The sequence below is a fragment of the Solea senegalensis genome, linkage group LG5 (genome assembly GCF_019176455.1).
Source record: "Solea senegalensis isolate Sse05_10M linkage group LG5, IFAPA_SoseM_1, whole genome shotgun sequence".
Lineage (NCBI taxonomy): Eukaryota > Metazoa > Chordata > Actinopteri > Pleuronectiformes > Soleidae > Solea > Solea senegalensis.
Genome location: NC_058025.1, coordinates 14,345,743 through 14,364,168, shown reverse-complemented (window position 1 = coordinate 14,364,168; position 18,426 = coordinate 14,345,743). Strand labels below are relative to the sequence as shown.

The 18,426-nt window shown below is 41.2% G+C and overlaps 1 protein-coding gene across 1 annotated transcript; it reads right to left on the bottom strand.

The window, feature by feature from the left end:
• Positions 1 to 10,484: 10,484 nt before the first annotated feature.
• Positions 10,485 to 15,941, bottom strand: lipg (lipase, endothelial). Its single transcript, XM_044027060.1, has 10 exons — positions 15,629 to 15,941; positions 14,395 to 14,585; positions 14,036 to 14,215; positions 12,981 to 13,092; positions 12,677 to 12,895; positions 12,328 to 12,570; positions 11,998 to 12,118; positions 11,545 to 11,772; positions 11,317 to 11,421; positions 10,485 to 11,202 (listed from the first exon to the last, which is right to left on the bottom strand). Exons 1-10 carry the CDS (start codon positions 15,717 to 15,719, stop codon positions 11,190 to 11,192), a joined length of 1,503 nt encoding a protein of 500 aa, XP_043882995.1. The 5' UTR covers positions 15,720 to 15,941; the 3' UTR covers positions 10,485 to 11,189.
• Positions 15,942 to 18,426: the final 2,485 nt, after the last annotated feature.

Sequence of the window (18,426 nt, the reverse complement as noted above, 5' to 3'; positions counted from 1 at the left end):
GGTTTAAAAGAAGATCTTTTCATAAATCCTGGAAGTAGAGGAAAATAGCCCGGCTCTCTCTCAGGTTCACAAACACGATTATAAACCTACAATCTAAATATGAAATGTAAATGTAACATAGTTGGCACATTTTTGAACTTTGAAGAGAACAAGCCAGGTTCCTGTCTCAAAGCTTTTAGCTTTATTCTTTCCTAAAATGTTTAAAATACCAAAAATACTACTACTACTACTACTACTACTGTGTTCTTGGTTACAGTATATACAGTTTTGTATTTATATTGATTTGTGTTGCCCTTTTTCGGTTGCACATAATTACATATTAAGTTTATTATATCTTCTTGTAGGCTATTAAATATAATAGTTATGTGACTTAACACATTAAATATCTAATGTATCGATTAGTAAACTGATATATACCTACTGTATGTGTATATAAATTATATGGGTGATTATTTTAATGTGAATTTATGTTTTATTTACACCGCTCATGTTTGTGTCGTCAGGTGGGAGAGATTACGGCGATGGAGTGTGTGTCTGTATGTGTGTGTTGTGCGATGCACGTGTCGTGTGAGTAAAAGAACGTTGGAACTGTCCTGCCATGTCGGTATTAACTCTGTAACCTGTGCATCACCCACAGCTCCAAGAACACTACCCATCAAGATTCAGGCTTACACTTGGCTCACTCTTTTTAAGTATATTTTATATCAGAAAATTACTTTTCACACTTATAGTAAGTTTTATATACTTATACTTATATACTTTTACTTAAGTAATATTATAAAAAGTGACTTAAACTTTTCTGGTAAGATACTGTCTGCACGAGGACCACGTACTGAAGTGACATACAGTAGATCAGATTGGAAAATTGGGGCAGGTGATCAGATTTCTGTGTTGTGATGAGATTCAAGTTACTTCAACTGAAAAAAAAAAGGACATTTCAAGTCATTTCAGCCTGGTAATGGCAGTGTAGCCTATGTGAAAGAAGAAAAACAGGGTTGAAAAACAAATCAGTTGGAAGTCCTCAACCGAGCATTGCACATGAACGCCAACAGGTATCAGAGAGCCTCCGCTTATGGAAACTGAAAATGATCAAACTTAAGTGTTATTCTGTCACAGCCAGTAATATTTTTATAGAAGAAACAAAAATCCCTGAGAGAAAGTGATGAGAACTGATTCGGAGTCTGGCTCACAGCTGAGTGGGTCATCTGGTTTTATATGGCTAAAGCTCCTCCATCACTGGCTCACTTGTCTCTCCAGTTGTGCATTCGTTGGCACTCTGTGGTTGGAGTGTGATCGTTGCTTAATATGGTGTGATACAGTGACTTCCTGCCGAGGGGTGGATCGACACAGAGAGCAGCGAAGAGTGGGGCAGCTCCGCCAGGCAAAGGTCCAGCTGGAGCTTTACGATGGAACAACAGCCCCCAGCCTCACTTGACCTCTAACCCTTTTTGTTTGAGAAATGAGCTTTGAATTCAAGAAATAAAGCTCTTTTATTGGTGTCGTGAGAACTCATCCAAAACCTCGAAGCTAAAACTTTGACTCATTCCCTGAAATGAATACACAACTGTCACACCAAGTTATCACGAACAGTAATGCTAACTATTCAGTGATACACTTAACCGTTTAACAGCGAGCGTATCGCAGACGACACGTTTGCGGTTTGTGCTAACGTGGAAAAATTCCAACGATTTCTGAAAGTTAAGAAGTTGCACTTGCCAACATGTGGTTATTATGGTAATTCCACTCGCAGGAAGCATCTTTTTCATCAGAGAGGAGAGAGTTGGAAATAAACCTGGACATAGTTTCCATTTTGTGCCCTGTTTTTGGCCAAAATTTTCTCAGATTGGAAAATGTTTAAGAAAATCTATTTAAGTTCAAACGGAGCATCAGAATGGGGAAGAAGTGTGATTTAAAGGATTCTGAACATGGCACGGATGTTTCAGAAACTACTTGACTTTCAAACACAACCACCAGAGTTTACAGAGAATGGCCTAAAAAAGTGAAATAAGTAAGCAGTAGTTTGGGTCTGTGTGAAAAAGTCTTGATGTCAGAGATCAGAGGGGAATTAAAGATCTGGTTCAAAGGACACAGTAACTCAAACAACCACTCAATACAACCAAGTGATGCAGAAGACCATCTCTGATGCTGGAAAAAGATGGGCTGGAGCAACAGAAGACCACACAGGCCACTTTATTAGGTACACTCAATGCCTTAAGAATTGGCCAGTGAGTGTACATGGTTTACACTTAAAGTGTCAACTGTCAGCTGTGACTGCTGGATTTTATCTAGTAGAAACATGGTACTCCAAATAAATATGCTAAATACAAATAATCAAAGGTGTGGTATGCAACATGATTTGGTTTTATGACCAATAATTCCAAAACAACGTCATGACAACGTTTGTGTGATCAGAGACACACCGCACTTCCACCGCACTCAGTTCCTGCCACTTTGTAAAGAAAGTGATTCAATTCAGTTTCAGTTCCGTTTAAGTTGTACAGTGCTAGATGGCAATACATCTTGAAGCACTTTACTATTATGCAATGTTGAAACCCAACAGTTCCCACAATGAAGTAACCACAAAACTCTCGTTTCTCACAAAGAACCTTCAGCAAAAACCACACTGGTCCAGTACATGAGGAAGAAATGGGACAGAGAGGAGATGATGGAGAGGGAGAGAAAACCAAAGCACACCACAAACAGTTGTACAAGTGATGAATTATTATTGTAATAGCGATACTTAGATGTAGTAATAATTATTATCATTATCCATCCATTTTCTACTGCTTTGTCCTCCACATGAGGGTCGCGGGGAGACATAGGGTGATAGGCGCGCGGTTCACACTGGACAGGCTGCAGGTCCATCACAGGGACACATGTAGAGACAAACAACCATCCGGTCAATATAGAATGTACAATTCGCCTAATTCCGATACTGCATGTTTTTGGACTGCAGGAGGAAACCAGAGAAGTCTGAGAAAACTCATGCACACACGGGGAGAACATGCAAACATGCAGAAAAACCCTTGTTCTGACCGGGTCTTCTTGCTGCAAAGACAAAGAGTGGTAACCACTACTCCAGGCATGTCCAAAGTCTGGGCTGCAGGCCAATCACAGCCCTCGGTTAGATTTTGTACAGCCCACAGCTTCGGTTTTATAATGTATTATTTATGGCCCGGGACAGACTGGTACAGAAAATGGGCCCAATTCATTCGTCAACCCCGTTAGCTCATCTGGTAAGAAGTTGTGCTTTTAAACCAGGTGTGAAACCCACCTTTGACAGACAGATTCATGCACTCACTTCCTGTTATGTTATGCGACTCCAGATGTGAAAGAAAGATTTATTCATTTGTTTTCACTTTTTCACTCCTGCGTGGCTTAGATTTGTTTACACTGCTATTTAAAAATGATAATGGTGACAATGAAAATTAAATTATTATAAGACAATGCATTTATATGAAACTTTTACCGTTTAAAAAAAAAAAATCTTTATCGATCTATTATCAAATCTGGCCCTCGTCTAAAAAAGCCACTCGTGCACTACACCAACCATGTGGCCCTGTTATCATTTTCATTGTTGTGAAATAATTCTTAATGATATTATGATGTAACATTCCTCTGACCCTAAAATGAAGTACAGTTCCATCAGTAACCAGTGATAAATTAAACATGGAAGAGCTTAAGAGCCTTGCGTCCTTCACGGTGCTAAAATGTGAAAGATGTTTCCCCTTGGACCCCTGATTACAAACTTGGCCTGAGGAATGTTTCCTTGGAAGTTGTAAAAACACATGTTGCCCCTAATAACAGCTGAAGCCGTGACGCACCTCTCACAACATTGTATAACACTGCATCGATCGACATACGCACATGTTCCAAAACAAAAGGCAGCACATGTGACACCACGGCGGTGGTGATGTGTGCACCAATAGAGGCTGGAGGAGATGTGTGGAAAAGTGTCACACGCCCACTCAAACACTCAAGTACAGAGGACAGATGACAGTGTAATAATAGACAAACATCATGTGTTCCATCAAAACATAAACAATGACCCTCAGAGAGTGTGTGTACCTCAAACCTAGAAAGGTAAATTATTTGCTGTCACGGGTGCACTGTTCTATACTTTCCTTTTGACGTCTTCACAGCTCACATGGTATGGACATCATCCGGCGGACATTTCCAAATGTTGCTGTCGCTGGTTGCATTTAAATTCAAATGACGCAGGTGCATGAAAAACAATATAGACTGCTCACTTTATCCAACAGCATCCAGACTGCAATATTTCCGTTTTCATTTCATTTTGGTGGAGGCATATTCATGGTTTTATAAACTCCTACTGACATCCTGACTTGTGTTAGCGTTGAAACAAGAACTGGGTGAGGAGACTCAGGAGCACATGGCCCCAACTGAACACAGGTGGAACACATCAGGGCGGGGCCGAGACAAACGAGAGAAAGACAGGAAGTAAAAGCCAGACATGACACACACTGGGGAGAAACCAGGAAGTGACACCAGACAACATTAAGGAAACTACAAAACATGACGAATAGTATTTATATAGCATTTTAATCATCTGGACAACCACTCACTCACTCACTCACCACTGCCAATCACCCACTCACAAACACATTCATACAGAGCATCTTCTGTATGGTGCATATTGTATCTCAGCCACCAGGAGAAGTTTGGGATTAAGTGTGCTGCACAGGAACACAATATGTATATAACAATAATAATAATAATAATAAGAGAAAGAGGACGCGAAACTCAAGCCCACAACCTCATTAGAACATGAGTGGAAATTAGAAAAACTGATTTGAAATACAGCACTCTTAGTACCAAAAATAAAGTCCAAAAAGAAACCAAAATATCCAAAAAGGTCTTTAAAGCAACCGTTTAAGCAGTAAGCACTCCTTTAACTAATCTGGACAACCACTCACTCACCACTGCCAATCACCCACTCACAAACGCATTCATACAGAGCATCTTCTGTACGGTGCTCATTGTATCTCAGCCACCAGCAGAAGTTTGGGATTAAGTGTGCTGCACAGGAATACATTAGCATGTAGAGAAAGAGGACGCGAAACTCAAGCCCACAACTGAAAATCAAGCACCACAACCTCATTAGAACATGAGTGGAATTAATTGGAAATTAGAAATACTGAAACTAAAACACAGCACTCAGTAAGCAAATATCAGGTCTAAAAGATCAAATCAGTCCCAAAAGGTCTTTAAAGCCACATTTAAAGGCAGAGCCTGTGTCATTTGTGTCATCATTGTTATTATTTATCTCAAACCCTTATGACGATGTGAAGTGAACAAGGTTGGAGACAGTCAGCTGATCGGAACATGTAGCCCTTGACTCAAGTTTCCTGTTTGTACTGGTGGGAACAAGGAGATAAGAGAAGGGGAGATCTGTTTATTATTATTCAATTAAATAGAATTAAAGACAGCCAATTTCCCTCAAAGCAAAAGCATGTGACAGAAACAGAAAATAGATGACACACTTTCTTTTTACTGCTAAAAAGAGGGGAGAGAGAAAAGACAAACAAACATGAAGCGTCTCATTAAAAATACGCATAGAATAAACCTGTCTTTTATTATCAGCAAAAACATTGTCTCATATCATGTCCAACTTTGTGTAACAGGTGGGGCCACACACAAAATCTTTGGGAGGCAAAAAAAACCCACTAGTCAGACACATGTGGAGCCCATGAATAAATGAAATAATAAAAATAACTTCACACGATGACAAAATATAATGAAATAGGGACGATACAGCAGAAAACATGAGGCACAAGAAAGTCACATACTTCTTCTCTGCTGATCACATCAAAAAGGGACAAGATAATGTGGGAGGACACACCCTTATACACAGGGCAGCGCACAAACATGGACCGTAGGGAAACACAACTGTAAACAAATGATTCATGTTTCTGTCAGTCAAAGCAATGGACAGCAAAAATCTTAACTGATACCACACTATAACAATTAGCTTTGCTTTTTGGAGGATTTCTTACTCGTAAAAGCAGAGAGACCAAATGACCTCAGTGCTTTCAACTTCAGCCAGACACTGACTGGTCTGCCACAACCACTGAACTGGCATCACAGTGAGTGTCGTACATGCAGTGGGTGTGGGGAGGACAACAGACAGCTGTGTTTCCACACTGACCACTGTGAAGTCATGACACGTCTCTCTCGCTCTCCCTGAATTACAGAGTGAGCAACTATATTCTAGACTAGTCCAGTCTTGAATATAGTACCTAAAAAGGTTACTTGAGTAAAATTGCAATTATCTTACCAGAAAATTACTTTGGTAGAAGTTGAAGTCGCTTTTTATAATATTACTTAAGTAAAAGTCTTAAAGTATTTGACATGTACTGTACTTTAGTATCAAAAGTCATTTTCTGATATAAAATGTATTAAAAGTATTAAAAAAGGTTAAGATCTTTAAGATGGAAGGTTGTGAGTTCAGTTCCTGGCTCTGCTTGTCTATGTGTCCATGAGCAAGACACTTAACCCCATGTCACTGAACTGTAGTATAAAGCAGCTCATCAAGACTAGAAAAACTCTTCTTCTTCTGATAGAGGGAATGTAGTGGAGTCAAAGTAAAAGTTACTAGAAATACAAATAACAAAATAAAGTACAGATACGTGAACAAAAAGTATTTGTACTTTGTTGCGTTACAACACTGCATCAGTGTGTGCGTGGACTGCTGGTGTTCATCACCGCCCGTTTGATCTGGGAGACAGCAACACAGACCTGCACATGACAGGCCGTGCCAAACGATCTGGAAGCAATAAACACACACTGTTGCATGACAACAAGCATGTTTGCAGTCACACTGTTGTTTTAAAATGTACTCGTCTCAACGGTCCAGTTGTCAGCACCCGCAGCCTCTTCTCAGAATTACATCAAAAACACATCAGCATTCTCTCTATAAATAAGTTGTTCCCTTTTCCAATGAAAAGCAAGGTTGCAGATTAAACGTTGTTTTTGAGAGTGGAGTTCCTCTGAACCACAGCAACCACATTGTTTACAGATGTGTTGTGAAAGTTCACTATGTCTATGTCGGGCGTGTGTCTTCCTCAGCCTTCCTCAGAACTGTGCCTTATCAATTTATAGATGCACCTTGTCGAGCAAATCGAAAAGGATATGGAGGTCGATATGGAGCAAATAGAGTGTCTTTTTAGGCGTTTAACATACAGTCGTGTGCATTATACCATTGGGATGAGCATATTTGAAATCAACTATTACAACTATACTACTTTTCAGCACTTGAACTCTACATAAAAACAGCTGTCAGCTAAACCTATGTGGGGTTTGTTTTTTACGTAGTCCATTAGGGCTCACTTCTAAGAAACCTGTTTGCTGAATTCTCCAGATAACCTTGAATGTTTTTGGTTGCCTTTGCTGAGTTTGACGGCGTGTATGTATGTTGGATAGAGAATTTGTTGGTTTACTGTTCAACTTTACTGGCCGGTCAGTTTAGCTTCATATTTGGCATGGAACGAGAGAATCAACAAACATCTAAACTAAGTCTCACCGAGAGAGCAAATAAGCACATTTACCAAAAATGTTAGCATCAAACATTTGAAGAACAGTAAACGGGTAAGAGATGAAAGAACATCAACCAATAAAACACCGCCATTTTCCCCACAGTGTTGAGTGGCCAGGTGAAAGAGCAAGAATGCTATTTTTATTCATTGCTAAAGGGTATGTTAACCTGTGATGATGATGTGTTTGCCCACACACAAACACACACACACACGTTTGCTCTTCATTCATAATGAGGACCCTTGTAGACATACTGCATTCCCTATAGCCTTTTAACTCTAACCTTAACCACCACAACTAAGTGCCTACACTGCAAAAACATCCCTATTTGAAATAAGACAAAAATTCTTAAATTATTTTTAATTAAAACATTTTACTACTACTAGCGTGTAAATCTTGCCAGTTTCAGTTTAAAAAGAGGCAAAAAACCAAGACAAAACTGGTCAGTTTACTTAAAAAGAGTCTTCCTTCACTTGATCATGTTCAAATTTTATGCAAACCATTAACCACTGTTTCAGCTTGTTACTGATAGTTTAAAATGAGATCATCTTCTAGTGCAGAACTTGCATGGTAAGACTATTTTTTCTTTTTAGGCAAAAACTAAGTACAATTTTCCGAAAACAAGGCTTCTTTTTTTTTCTTGAAACTTTACCCTACGCCTGATCCAAACCCAATTCTCACCCTAACCCTAAAACCAGGTCTAAACCCTTAAAAAGCCCCTTTAAAATTGGGAGGCCCAGACAAAATGTCCTCCGTCCACTGACGTACGTTCATTACAATTTCTGTCAACAAGCTTGGCACTTTTTTTAGGCTTTTTTTACAGTGTGACCAGTGTCAGACGCACAGATGTTCCAATGAAACACTCAAAAGGAACTTTAGTGAGTGACCAGACAGTGACGAAAGCGGTAAGAGGTTTGTGGTAGGCAGATGCTATTAAGGGGATTAAGATACTCTATGACTATAACTGAAGTGAGTCACCCTTAACCCTAACAGTGGGTGGTAAGTTGTGTTAAAAGACCATTGATTTAAGGGCTGACATACTAAATCTTATGTTTAGAGAGTGCTCCACCAATCAACCAAGAGAGGTCTATGTCAATTCAAAGATAATGGAGGCAAAAAATGGAGGCAAAAAAATCCCTGAATAATCTGATTTCTACAAGCTCATAACGCCAAAACCTGAGCTGTCGCAGGTCAAGAAGAATCCACAACCTCAGGAGGGAGAAAAATCAGCCTGAAGAATAAAATGCATGAGGGAAATTAAAGCTAAACATAATGAGGTTGTGCTTAATATTGTGTGTTATAGAAAGTGTGTAAAAATAGAAGACAGTGTTTGTGGGAAAGTTATCACTGTCGTCAAGGTAAATGTTATTATAGTATGGCAATGATTATGATGAAATGTGTTTAAGCCGGTGAGCAGGACTCCTGTAGTGGAGTTGCCTGCTTCACAGGTCCATGTTGGGGTTACTGGAGGTTGTCTGGGGAAAACGAGATTTCAGTCGAGAACGAAACACAAAAGCTCCTCCGATTGTGACTGCACGTCCAAGACGTGACACAAGCGCCTGATGTGAAGTGAAGCATACAGTCAGTGTTTTACTCGTCTTCCAGGCACGCCGCTGAAACATCAGAGGTGTCAAATATTTGCGTTTCTGTGATCTAGTTTTTCAGGAATTTAAGTTGAAGCAACAGGAGTGTCAAAAACAAACTTCTGCAGGATGCTGTCACTGAGCTGGTACATGCACCAGCATATGCTGCTGTGTCATTACAGTTTTGGAATGTGTGTGGCATTCTTGATTTATTACCATTCACAGTCCAAACTGTGAATTACAAGGAAACTTCGTGTTACGTTGAAAGATAAGTTCATGTTTTAACAGTTACTGCACAGGCTCCTTGTACTACTAGCTAAGCTCAAATAGTTTGGTTAATAATGTTTAGCTAGTAGTGTTTTTTGTTTGTATTCATAATTCATAAGGAAGGATACATTAGATTATTAACTGTAATCTGACCTATGGGAGCAAAATTACAGAAGGAAAACCAAGCGAAATTGGACTTTGAGCATAATAATAATAATAATAATAATAATTGAGCATAATAAAACTGATTGTGTGAGGTCTTTGGACCCCCTAAAGAAATAAGGTGGTGCATCCTATAATAATAGGATAATCCTGATACGTAATTGCAAAAGAGTGTGAGAGTGCACGTCCCTATGTCAGCTGAGACTGACACAGCTCCCCCCGTAACACTCATGTTGAGGATAAAGCGGTAGAGGATGGATGGATGATATTTATGAAAGAAAAAGAGGACTTTTAAAATCATCCTTGTGATTCCAACACAACAATCACGCATCACTGGTTTATGGCCTTCTTACAGGTTTCTGACCATAGATTTACAGAATTTACAATTTAAATGACTGTTTTCAGGGGCCCCTTCTCAGCTCCCTGTATCCTAAGCTGAGAAGGGGGCCCTGAAAACAGCCTCTTGCATTTGACCAATGCAAGAGCTGAGCTTATTTCTTTAATCGCTGGTTAAAGTGGTCTCTTTTTTTCCCCTCCCCTTCACTCTTTCACATTCTCTGCCTCCTTTTATCTGATGTCTTTTGTTTTAATTGTTCTCTTGCTCAGCTTATACAAATAAGTGGTGGCTTTGGCACATTGAATTCTGCAGATACCATTAAGTCCAGCGTGGCCCTTGTAGGCTCATGCATCGCAGCGCGTAGGCAAACTCAAAATGTACAGGGAAAAAAAAACGATCTTATGACGCTAATCATAGCTTGTACAATGTCAAAATTTGTGAAGCCTAGGATTACCAGTAAAAACTTTTTCCTGGTTTTCCTGAATCTCTGAGGACCACAGCTGAATCCTTAATGAGGCAGGTGGCAACAAAGAATGTCTTTCAAAAGACTTTTGGCAGTTGGGAGGAAGGAGGCAACGGCAACCGTTTCTACAAATAAGTGAATTTATTTTTCCAAAAAGAGTTATTTACATTATATACATGAACACGACCCAAAAAAATAAGCCACATACAGAGACAGTAACGCTACACACAAAACCTCAGGAAGATTGTGTGGGGAGATTGTGAGGTATTTCCTTCATTTGTACAGTGTATCAGTAATCTCTCTCAGCAGAAAGGCACATGACTAGACTAGAGACACACAATCACCCACATATTTTAAAAAAACAAACAAATGCGTGCACGCGCACACACATACAAACAAACACGCACACAAATACTGCATCTGGGATGTGCTCCGATAAATAACATTGGTCTTGCAGTGCTTTTTTTTCCTTTCATAAATAGAAAATATTTAAAAATGTACAGTACAGTGATTAGGTTTGCTGGTGCATTTCCCCTGGCACAGAATGTGTATTGTAACAGTCTGAAACTCCAGGGAAAATGTCATTTTTTAGGATTGCCTCCAATTCTAGCCTGGAAGCATCACATGGTGGACAGAGCCCAGAGTCCATCATGTTTCCAGGGACCACAGCAAACCTTCCAGAGTCCGAGGCCCCTCCCCATTGTGTGCTGATCAATCCTCCTTCATCAAAAAGTGCTCAAATAAAGAGAAGGCAGTGCCTCTTGCCGTTCCTTGTTGGGTCCCCTGTGGTGACGGCGCATCGGTTGTTGAAAGTGCCAAGAAGTTACATGGGCACCCTGTAGATAATAAAACAATAATTTACATACTCTATGCTACAGACTGTACAGGATTCATACATTTAATTCACAATTATTTTGTTTAATATGTATTTTAACCTTAACATTTCGTACCTTTTTCTAGGTTTAAATTCCCAGCCGTCACGGCATTTCACATAAGTGATGGATTCTCCTGGTGAAATTTCAGTTTTTGAGGGATCTTCGGCACAGAATGTAAACCTGGAAAATGAAGAAGAAAGAAATAATCAATGCCTTAATAATCATTAAACCTGTGTAGCCAATCTTAATCATGCACAACCATAAGTTTGTGTAAATCCTGAGCTTTCCGCCCTTAAAACTTACTTCTTCTGCGTTTCTCCTGCCTTCACGCGAATTCGACGGACTTGCAGGACAGGCGTGGGAGGTTTAGTGTTCCAGGTCCAGAATGATTTCCTGATGTTCTTCCAGACAGAGGACCAGGATTCTGATTCACCTTCCCAGCTCAAGTGGATCTTCAGCAGGTCACCAATTTCATCCTCAGTAAAAACCAGGAAGGTGTTGGTCAGATTCAGGCCGACGACGCCATCATGGCTGGACGATGGCAAGAAAATAACGTTAGAAAAAACTGAAGTGCCTAATGAAAGTTACAGTTATTCTTGCTCTAGCCTCACAAAACTATACAATTGCACATTTTGAAAAGGTTAATATTAAAAACAGGTTCAAGTTGAATTGCGTCAACAGCGCAGAAAGAAGAGCTACCAGACTGTACATAATAGTCAGAAACCAAGGTTTTATGGACTTAGATTTTGTACTTACACATCAACAAACATTTTGGCCGTATCATTATTGGCGCCGTACAACTTGACGTAGAAAGTGGGATCTGCGTTGTCTGCGTGTTTCCTGTTGAACACGTGCATCTTCATCTGATAGTGGTAGCCTTAAAAGGGAAAACCCAAGACAGTTAAAGTTCTGCAACCTTGTGTGCATGTGTACAGTAGTGGTTTACACAGGGGACTGTTGTTGTAAATGTAAGATATCGACTTCAGCCATATCTTAGTACAGTTGCTTATCAGTTTTACTGTCTGTAGTAGTGAAAGATAAAAACTGACAATACATTTGCAGGTCGTGTCTGCAGTGTAAACTCACCACCGAAGGGAGTGTGTGCTCGCGTCTTCAGGTACATTTTACTGTTGCGCCTCTTGCGCATCTTCCTGGCATTGTAGCCGATGTTGTTGCAGCGATTTTTGCGGCAGCTGAGGCAGATGCCCTTCTTGAAGCGATCGGGGTCGGTGCACTGGAAGGCAAAGCTCATGTGTTCCTTGCTCATCAAGGAGTCCACAAACAAGTGCACAGCACGCTCGTGCTCACACTTCATCACCTCCATGAAATCTGTAAAAAAAAAAAAAAGGCATATTATCATTACATAGAATATAAACTGTATGGTATATGTCTACTAACAAATAACAAAAGTGGCTGCCACTTCTTAAGCACTTACTTCCAGCCACTGCCAGCACGTCACCCAGTGCACAGCCAGGCTGCACATCACCGCCATTGGGGTAGATGTCGATGTCCCCAATAGGCTGCTGGATACCGATGCTCACACCCAAAGCCTCTCTGGTGTAAGTGTGCAGGACATCCACAAAGTCAGCGTCATCTGGAGAGAGGCGATTCTGTTCCTCTACACCCTCAAACATTGGTCCTGCTGGGTCCAAACCTATTATAAAAACACATAAGACATCAGGTCAGGAACACCTTTGAGTACTGTTCATTGCAGACTCATTTTTACACAGTTAACTTACCAGTTATTCTGCCGACTGTCCCTCGTACATGTGTTCCTGCGTAGCCGGCGACATGAGCGCCCAGACTGTAGCCAATAAGGTGCACATTCTCCAGAGGCAGCTGCAGCTCATCCTGTTTGGGAGAGAAGTTTATCTCACATCAGCAGCTGCCACACCGAACCAGCCAGTGATCATCGATCGTGTCTGTAGCTGAGCCAAGTTCTGTTAATCCAAGAGTTGGTCTGCATGAAATACTCTGTGTTTTCAAGTACATGGCCGGATGCCTGAATCCTTCCTCACTAGCCATTTGTGAACTCGTCCAATTCGTGGCCGTCATGCTGAATGGGATTTGTTGTTTTTGTCTTGGCGCTAAATAGACAGTAATCCTCATTAGATTCTCTACCGAGTGTTAATGGGACTAAAGAAGCGCCGCACCAAGAGAAACAAGCGGAGCTGCTGCCTTGATGAAAACTTTGTCGTATTGATGCGCCGTTGTTTGGAAATCCAAAATAGATCATTAGCATACCATTTCACTTTCCAAACACATTTAGGCAGTTCTTTCACACACAGAAAAGGCAGCGACCCTTTGAATCAGCTCAAACAAAAACAGAGGGGAAACAGGTTTTGTGGACTTGTAGGTAATGAGTTCTCTTTTGTCCCTCAGCATTACTCACCTACCTTCCAACATGGCCCAGCTCAAAGCACACTACACTATCATGTATCTGTAGAGCACAAACTGATCTACTAACACAAATTCGCTTTACAGTGCCAACTCTCGGGTGAGTATACTACATACATGATGTAGCAGAGTGATCAATACATCCATTTTCTAACACTTTATCCTCCACGCGAAGGTGGCGGGGAAGTGGAGCCAATCTCGGCTGTGCAGGGCGTCACAGCTACCGTCAATTTTGAATGACACCAAATTGCATGATTTTGGACTGTGGGAGGAAACCGGAGTAGGCTACGTGGGGAAAACATGCTAACTCCACACAGATTCTCCTACCTAGCACCGTGATCACTCAACCATGATTCATGAGGTGGAAACACAAGTGTACGTGCAGAATAATACACACCTGAAGCCAGTTTAACAGGGTGGCGATATCGTGGCCTACACCCTGGGTGTGGTTGACTGCATCTGGGTACAGCTGCTGCGCCAGCGAGAGCCAATCGACAACCACAACATTGGCCCCACTCTCACGCTGCATCACTGCAGACACCAGCTTGTGCATCCAACTTTCAAACATCCCACTCATCTAAAAAAGAGGGAAACAAAGAGAGAGGGGGGAGTCAGGCAGCCTGCTACGTTATTTCAAAGCATTAATTCAAGACTTGAGCTCCTCGATCACGGGATATTCTTCCAGCTGCAACCCTGATAAAAGCAGGAGATGAACTTTGACAAGACAGGGTTATGTAAAATGATTCATATATGTACCGTCCAGCCGTGGATGATGAAGATAGTCTTGGCTGTGGCGTTGAAGCTACATTCCTTCAGACACTCCTTGTTGCCGGCCTGCAGATAGCATCCCTCCTGGTCCAGATCTAAACTCTTCCTCATGTTGTACTTGATGACGCCATCCGAGTCCTTGCCGTCTGTGGATAATTCATTGAATCCACCGTCTTCACCTGAGGGAAAACAACCATGAACGTTAAGACCAAGACGGAGTAAAAGGAAAGCTTTAAAATGCAACTCAACCTTTCATCAAAAGGAGAAAGAAGAAAGCTCTGATCCATCCAAATGATTCACTTTCAAATATGTATTCAGAAACCACTCAGCCAGTGCAATCACCCACACTGAGGCACTGACAATCAACATCTACTGCAATAATATCACAGAGGCGAAATGCCACAGGCATCCTATTTTACTTTGACTTCAAACTCTCTCACAGCAGGAACAACTGTTCCTGCTGTGAGAGAGTTTGAAGTCAAAGTAAAACAGGATGAACAAATGAAATGAAGCTCTTGGCTGAAGCCTTGGGCAAAGACCTCGGAATATGCTGGTATTCGTTAGCGCAGACAAATAAAAAAAAAAGAAGCTGCAGCCTGTGTTCATTTTACAAGCTGTAAAACACTTGGTGTGACACTTACGGGAAATGAATGGCTGACTTGGGTTTTGCCTAATTGAACTGCACCGCTGTCAGGTCTGGATTCAAATGAACTCAGCTCTCCCTCTCTCTCTCTGGTAATGAATGACTCTTACTGACAAAAAAACGAGTCCAGCTGCTGACAGTGACAGCAGCGGTGAGCCTGCGTGGTAATTAAAGCGCGGATCCGGCAATGAATCATTGCGAACAGTTCTGTCTCACACACACACACACACACACACAGAGACACAGACGTGGCGTTGTGCGCCCGGCACATGAACACCAATCTGCTCCTGTCGCTCTCCCAAAAAGGACACGTCGCAGTCTCGTCTTTTAAACAGCTCCACTCACACTCTGCCCGCCACACTTGCTCTTGTTTGAAAGTCAGCCTTATCGCACAGGAGGCAACTAAGCAGCGAGTGACGTGCGTTTCACGCTACTTAATGATTTTTCATTACGCGCGCATGGTTTGACCCACTTTGTCCTCGCAATGCGGGGTTACATTGATTTGAAGTCTTTAATCGCGAGGTGAACAAGAAACGATTCAAATAGTGATTGAATGGATAAGGCGGTTTCCTTTCTTACCTTTTAAAACAGCGTTTTCCGCGAGAACAGATGAGAGGAGCGCAGCAGCACACTGAAGGGAAATCCACAATAAAAGGGTTTTATGATTCATTTCTCACTCCCAGACGTGTATGAGGGGAAATGAAAGGCTCCTTGATACTTGAAGTGTCTTTGTGTAATCGACTGCTGCTGCTGATGGTGGCGGCGTGGTGGTGAAAGGGTGAATGAGTTCAGATCCAGTGGTGACAAAGAGCAAGTGGGCTGTCGGTGCGTTCTGGTGCGCGCCTGCCTGCAGTGGTTACGCCGCTCAGGAGATGTATAAACTCGCACAAGAGTGTCATTAGAGTTTTAAATAGTTCCCATTTCTAGTCATCTGATCATCGGCTGATCTCTCGCGAATCTCATTGGTCAAGCCCCCATTTTGTACACACTGGAAGGCGTGGCGAACTGAATGAAGTCGTAGTAGGCGTCTTGTGTTGCGCGTGGTTTCTGTGTGGGGTGACGCAAGCAGACCTATAGTGTATCCAGTGTAGCTTACTACAGGTCATTCACCTTTGTTGCCCGAATAGATTCAAACAATGTGGGGAAATTGATCATGAAAGAGTCAATGAGCCAATGAGTGGCGATGGGGATCTGTGTTCCTACACATGGTTATTTATCCTCATAATAATAACAATAATTATACGATTAATATTATTATTGTTGTTGTTATTATTATTATTATTATTATTAATATTATTGTTGTTGTTATTATGAACTATCTCCGCTTATCACAATGAGTTGGAAACGCCTCTAAGCTCGTCTATAGAACATCTAAATGGCTGTGAGCAGCAGTGTTTGTGGGGGAGGAACACCGAGGCTCCCTCCCCCACCAAAACATCCTCCCCTCCGCCTGGCGCGCTGCCAAACCATCCGTTAGCTCACCAACCAGTTTCAATTGATAATGCAGAAGAATAGGCGCACCCACACGAGGCTCCCTGCTACAATAACACCACTCTGTTGAGGAGAAAGCATCAAGCATTATACACAGTGGGAAGGTGGCAGGTTCCTGGAGTCCACAGTGCAGTTACGCATCTCTGTGCAAACAAAAAAGCCTGTGCTGCTGGTTACAACCAAGCAGTGGGTCAGTGAGTTAGACCAGGTCACTGCTACAAAACCAGTGACTATTCAGAGAATCCATCTATCAGTGGTGTTCACAGACATTTCAGGGGGCAGACACTCAAATGCTCCATAAGACCACCCCACAATCCTAATTCTAACCCTCATGATAATTATTTGAAAATAAGTAAATATCAAAATGAATAAATAATGTTGAAGTGGAGTAATTAAGTAATTAAATTATTTATTTACAAAGTGTAACATCTGTCCATCCACCCACCATCGTCCATCCATTATTCATCCACCACCTATCTATCTATGAATCCATATGTATTTGATCTATTTTCTGTTAAATATGTGACACATTGTGACACTGTGCCTGTTTCCGGTCAAAATGCAGTCGCTATACTGTCTCTTCCATGAGTGACTTCAACTGACAGAACTAGAACTTTAAAGGTGCAGTGTGTAGGATCTAGCGACATCTGAAGTTGTGCACTGCAGGTGAAAATCGCTCGACTCACCCTTCACTTCAAAGCATGTAGGGAAACCTACGGTAGTCATAAGTTATCATTAAAAGTCGAAATTCAATTTCTGCCAAATGATTTCACCTAGTTCTCACACGCTGGACCTTTAAGGGATCTTTTCTAAAAACCTGCATAATATTTAAAAGAGGAATGACTTCAAAGGCCAGTGAGTGTGTATAAATAACCATCCTCTCACAAGAACATGCAGAAGATGTGTAATGCTGCATCTCTTGAGGGGGTTGGAGTTCATTTGACGAGATGATAATGGTTTGTTCATGGACATCAGCGATGCCATCGTTGCACTTCAGGGTGTGTTATACCAGATGTTTGAAACATCTGTTCCAGACCAAAGATTAAAAGTTATCATGAGAAAAAATACCCCACAAAACTGGCACCATTATTTGAAAGTAACAGCCATGAATGCAGTTTTTCAAGTAATTATTTTAAAAAAAGTGCAGTTTTCTGCATATTCCCGGTTTTTAATGCTTTTTGAAAAATATGTTTCTACCAAAGGGTATTCATTTAAGGGAAGATCAAAGCGATGCAAAGGTTGATCGTTCACAGATCTAAGGCACGGGCATAAGAACTCAATGTAGACTTACTGGAGGATGAAGATGAAGAACTACAAACACACACACACACACAGACAATGAGAGTATTCAGCATTCCCAACTGCAATGTCTGGGAAAATGGACACATTCTGGCTCTTCCAAACTTCTAGTGTGAGACAGACATGAAACATCACTAATAAATAACAATCACTTTGTAAAGTCAAATGCTTTAAATAGATTATGTTTTGAGACAAATATATTTTTAGCTTATTAGATTTCTTGCTGCTGTTTGAAACTCGTGCTCAAGAACTGACCTGAACCCAGACATTGGATGTTATATTTAATTCAAAGTCACTTCTTATGCAGGGTAGAATAGTTATTCTTTCCATCCACAGTCCTCAGCCAGGTGTGGGCCAGTGTGTGGGCCAGTTTGATTCTGCACTGTGCTGAGATGTCCTGACTTTGCACTATAAGATCTGCCTGTCAAGACCCAACAGAGAGGTACAGTGAAATACTACAACAACCAAGTTGACCCATGCAGGCAAAAGAGTGTGATTTAAAAACCTTCACTCCTCTATGGGGACCTTGTTTAACACTATGTTTACATGGACAGCAATACATTTAGAATTTAATTGAATTTAGCCAG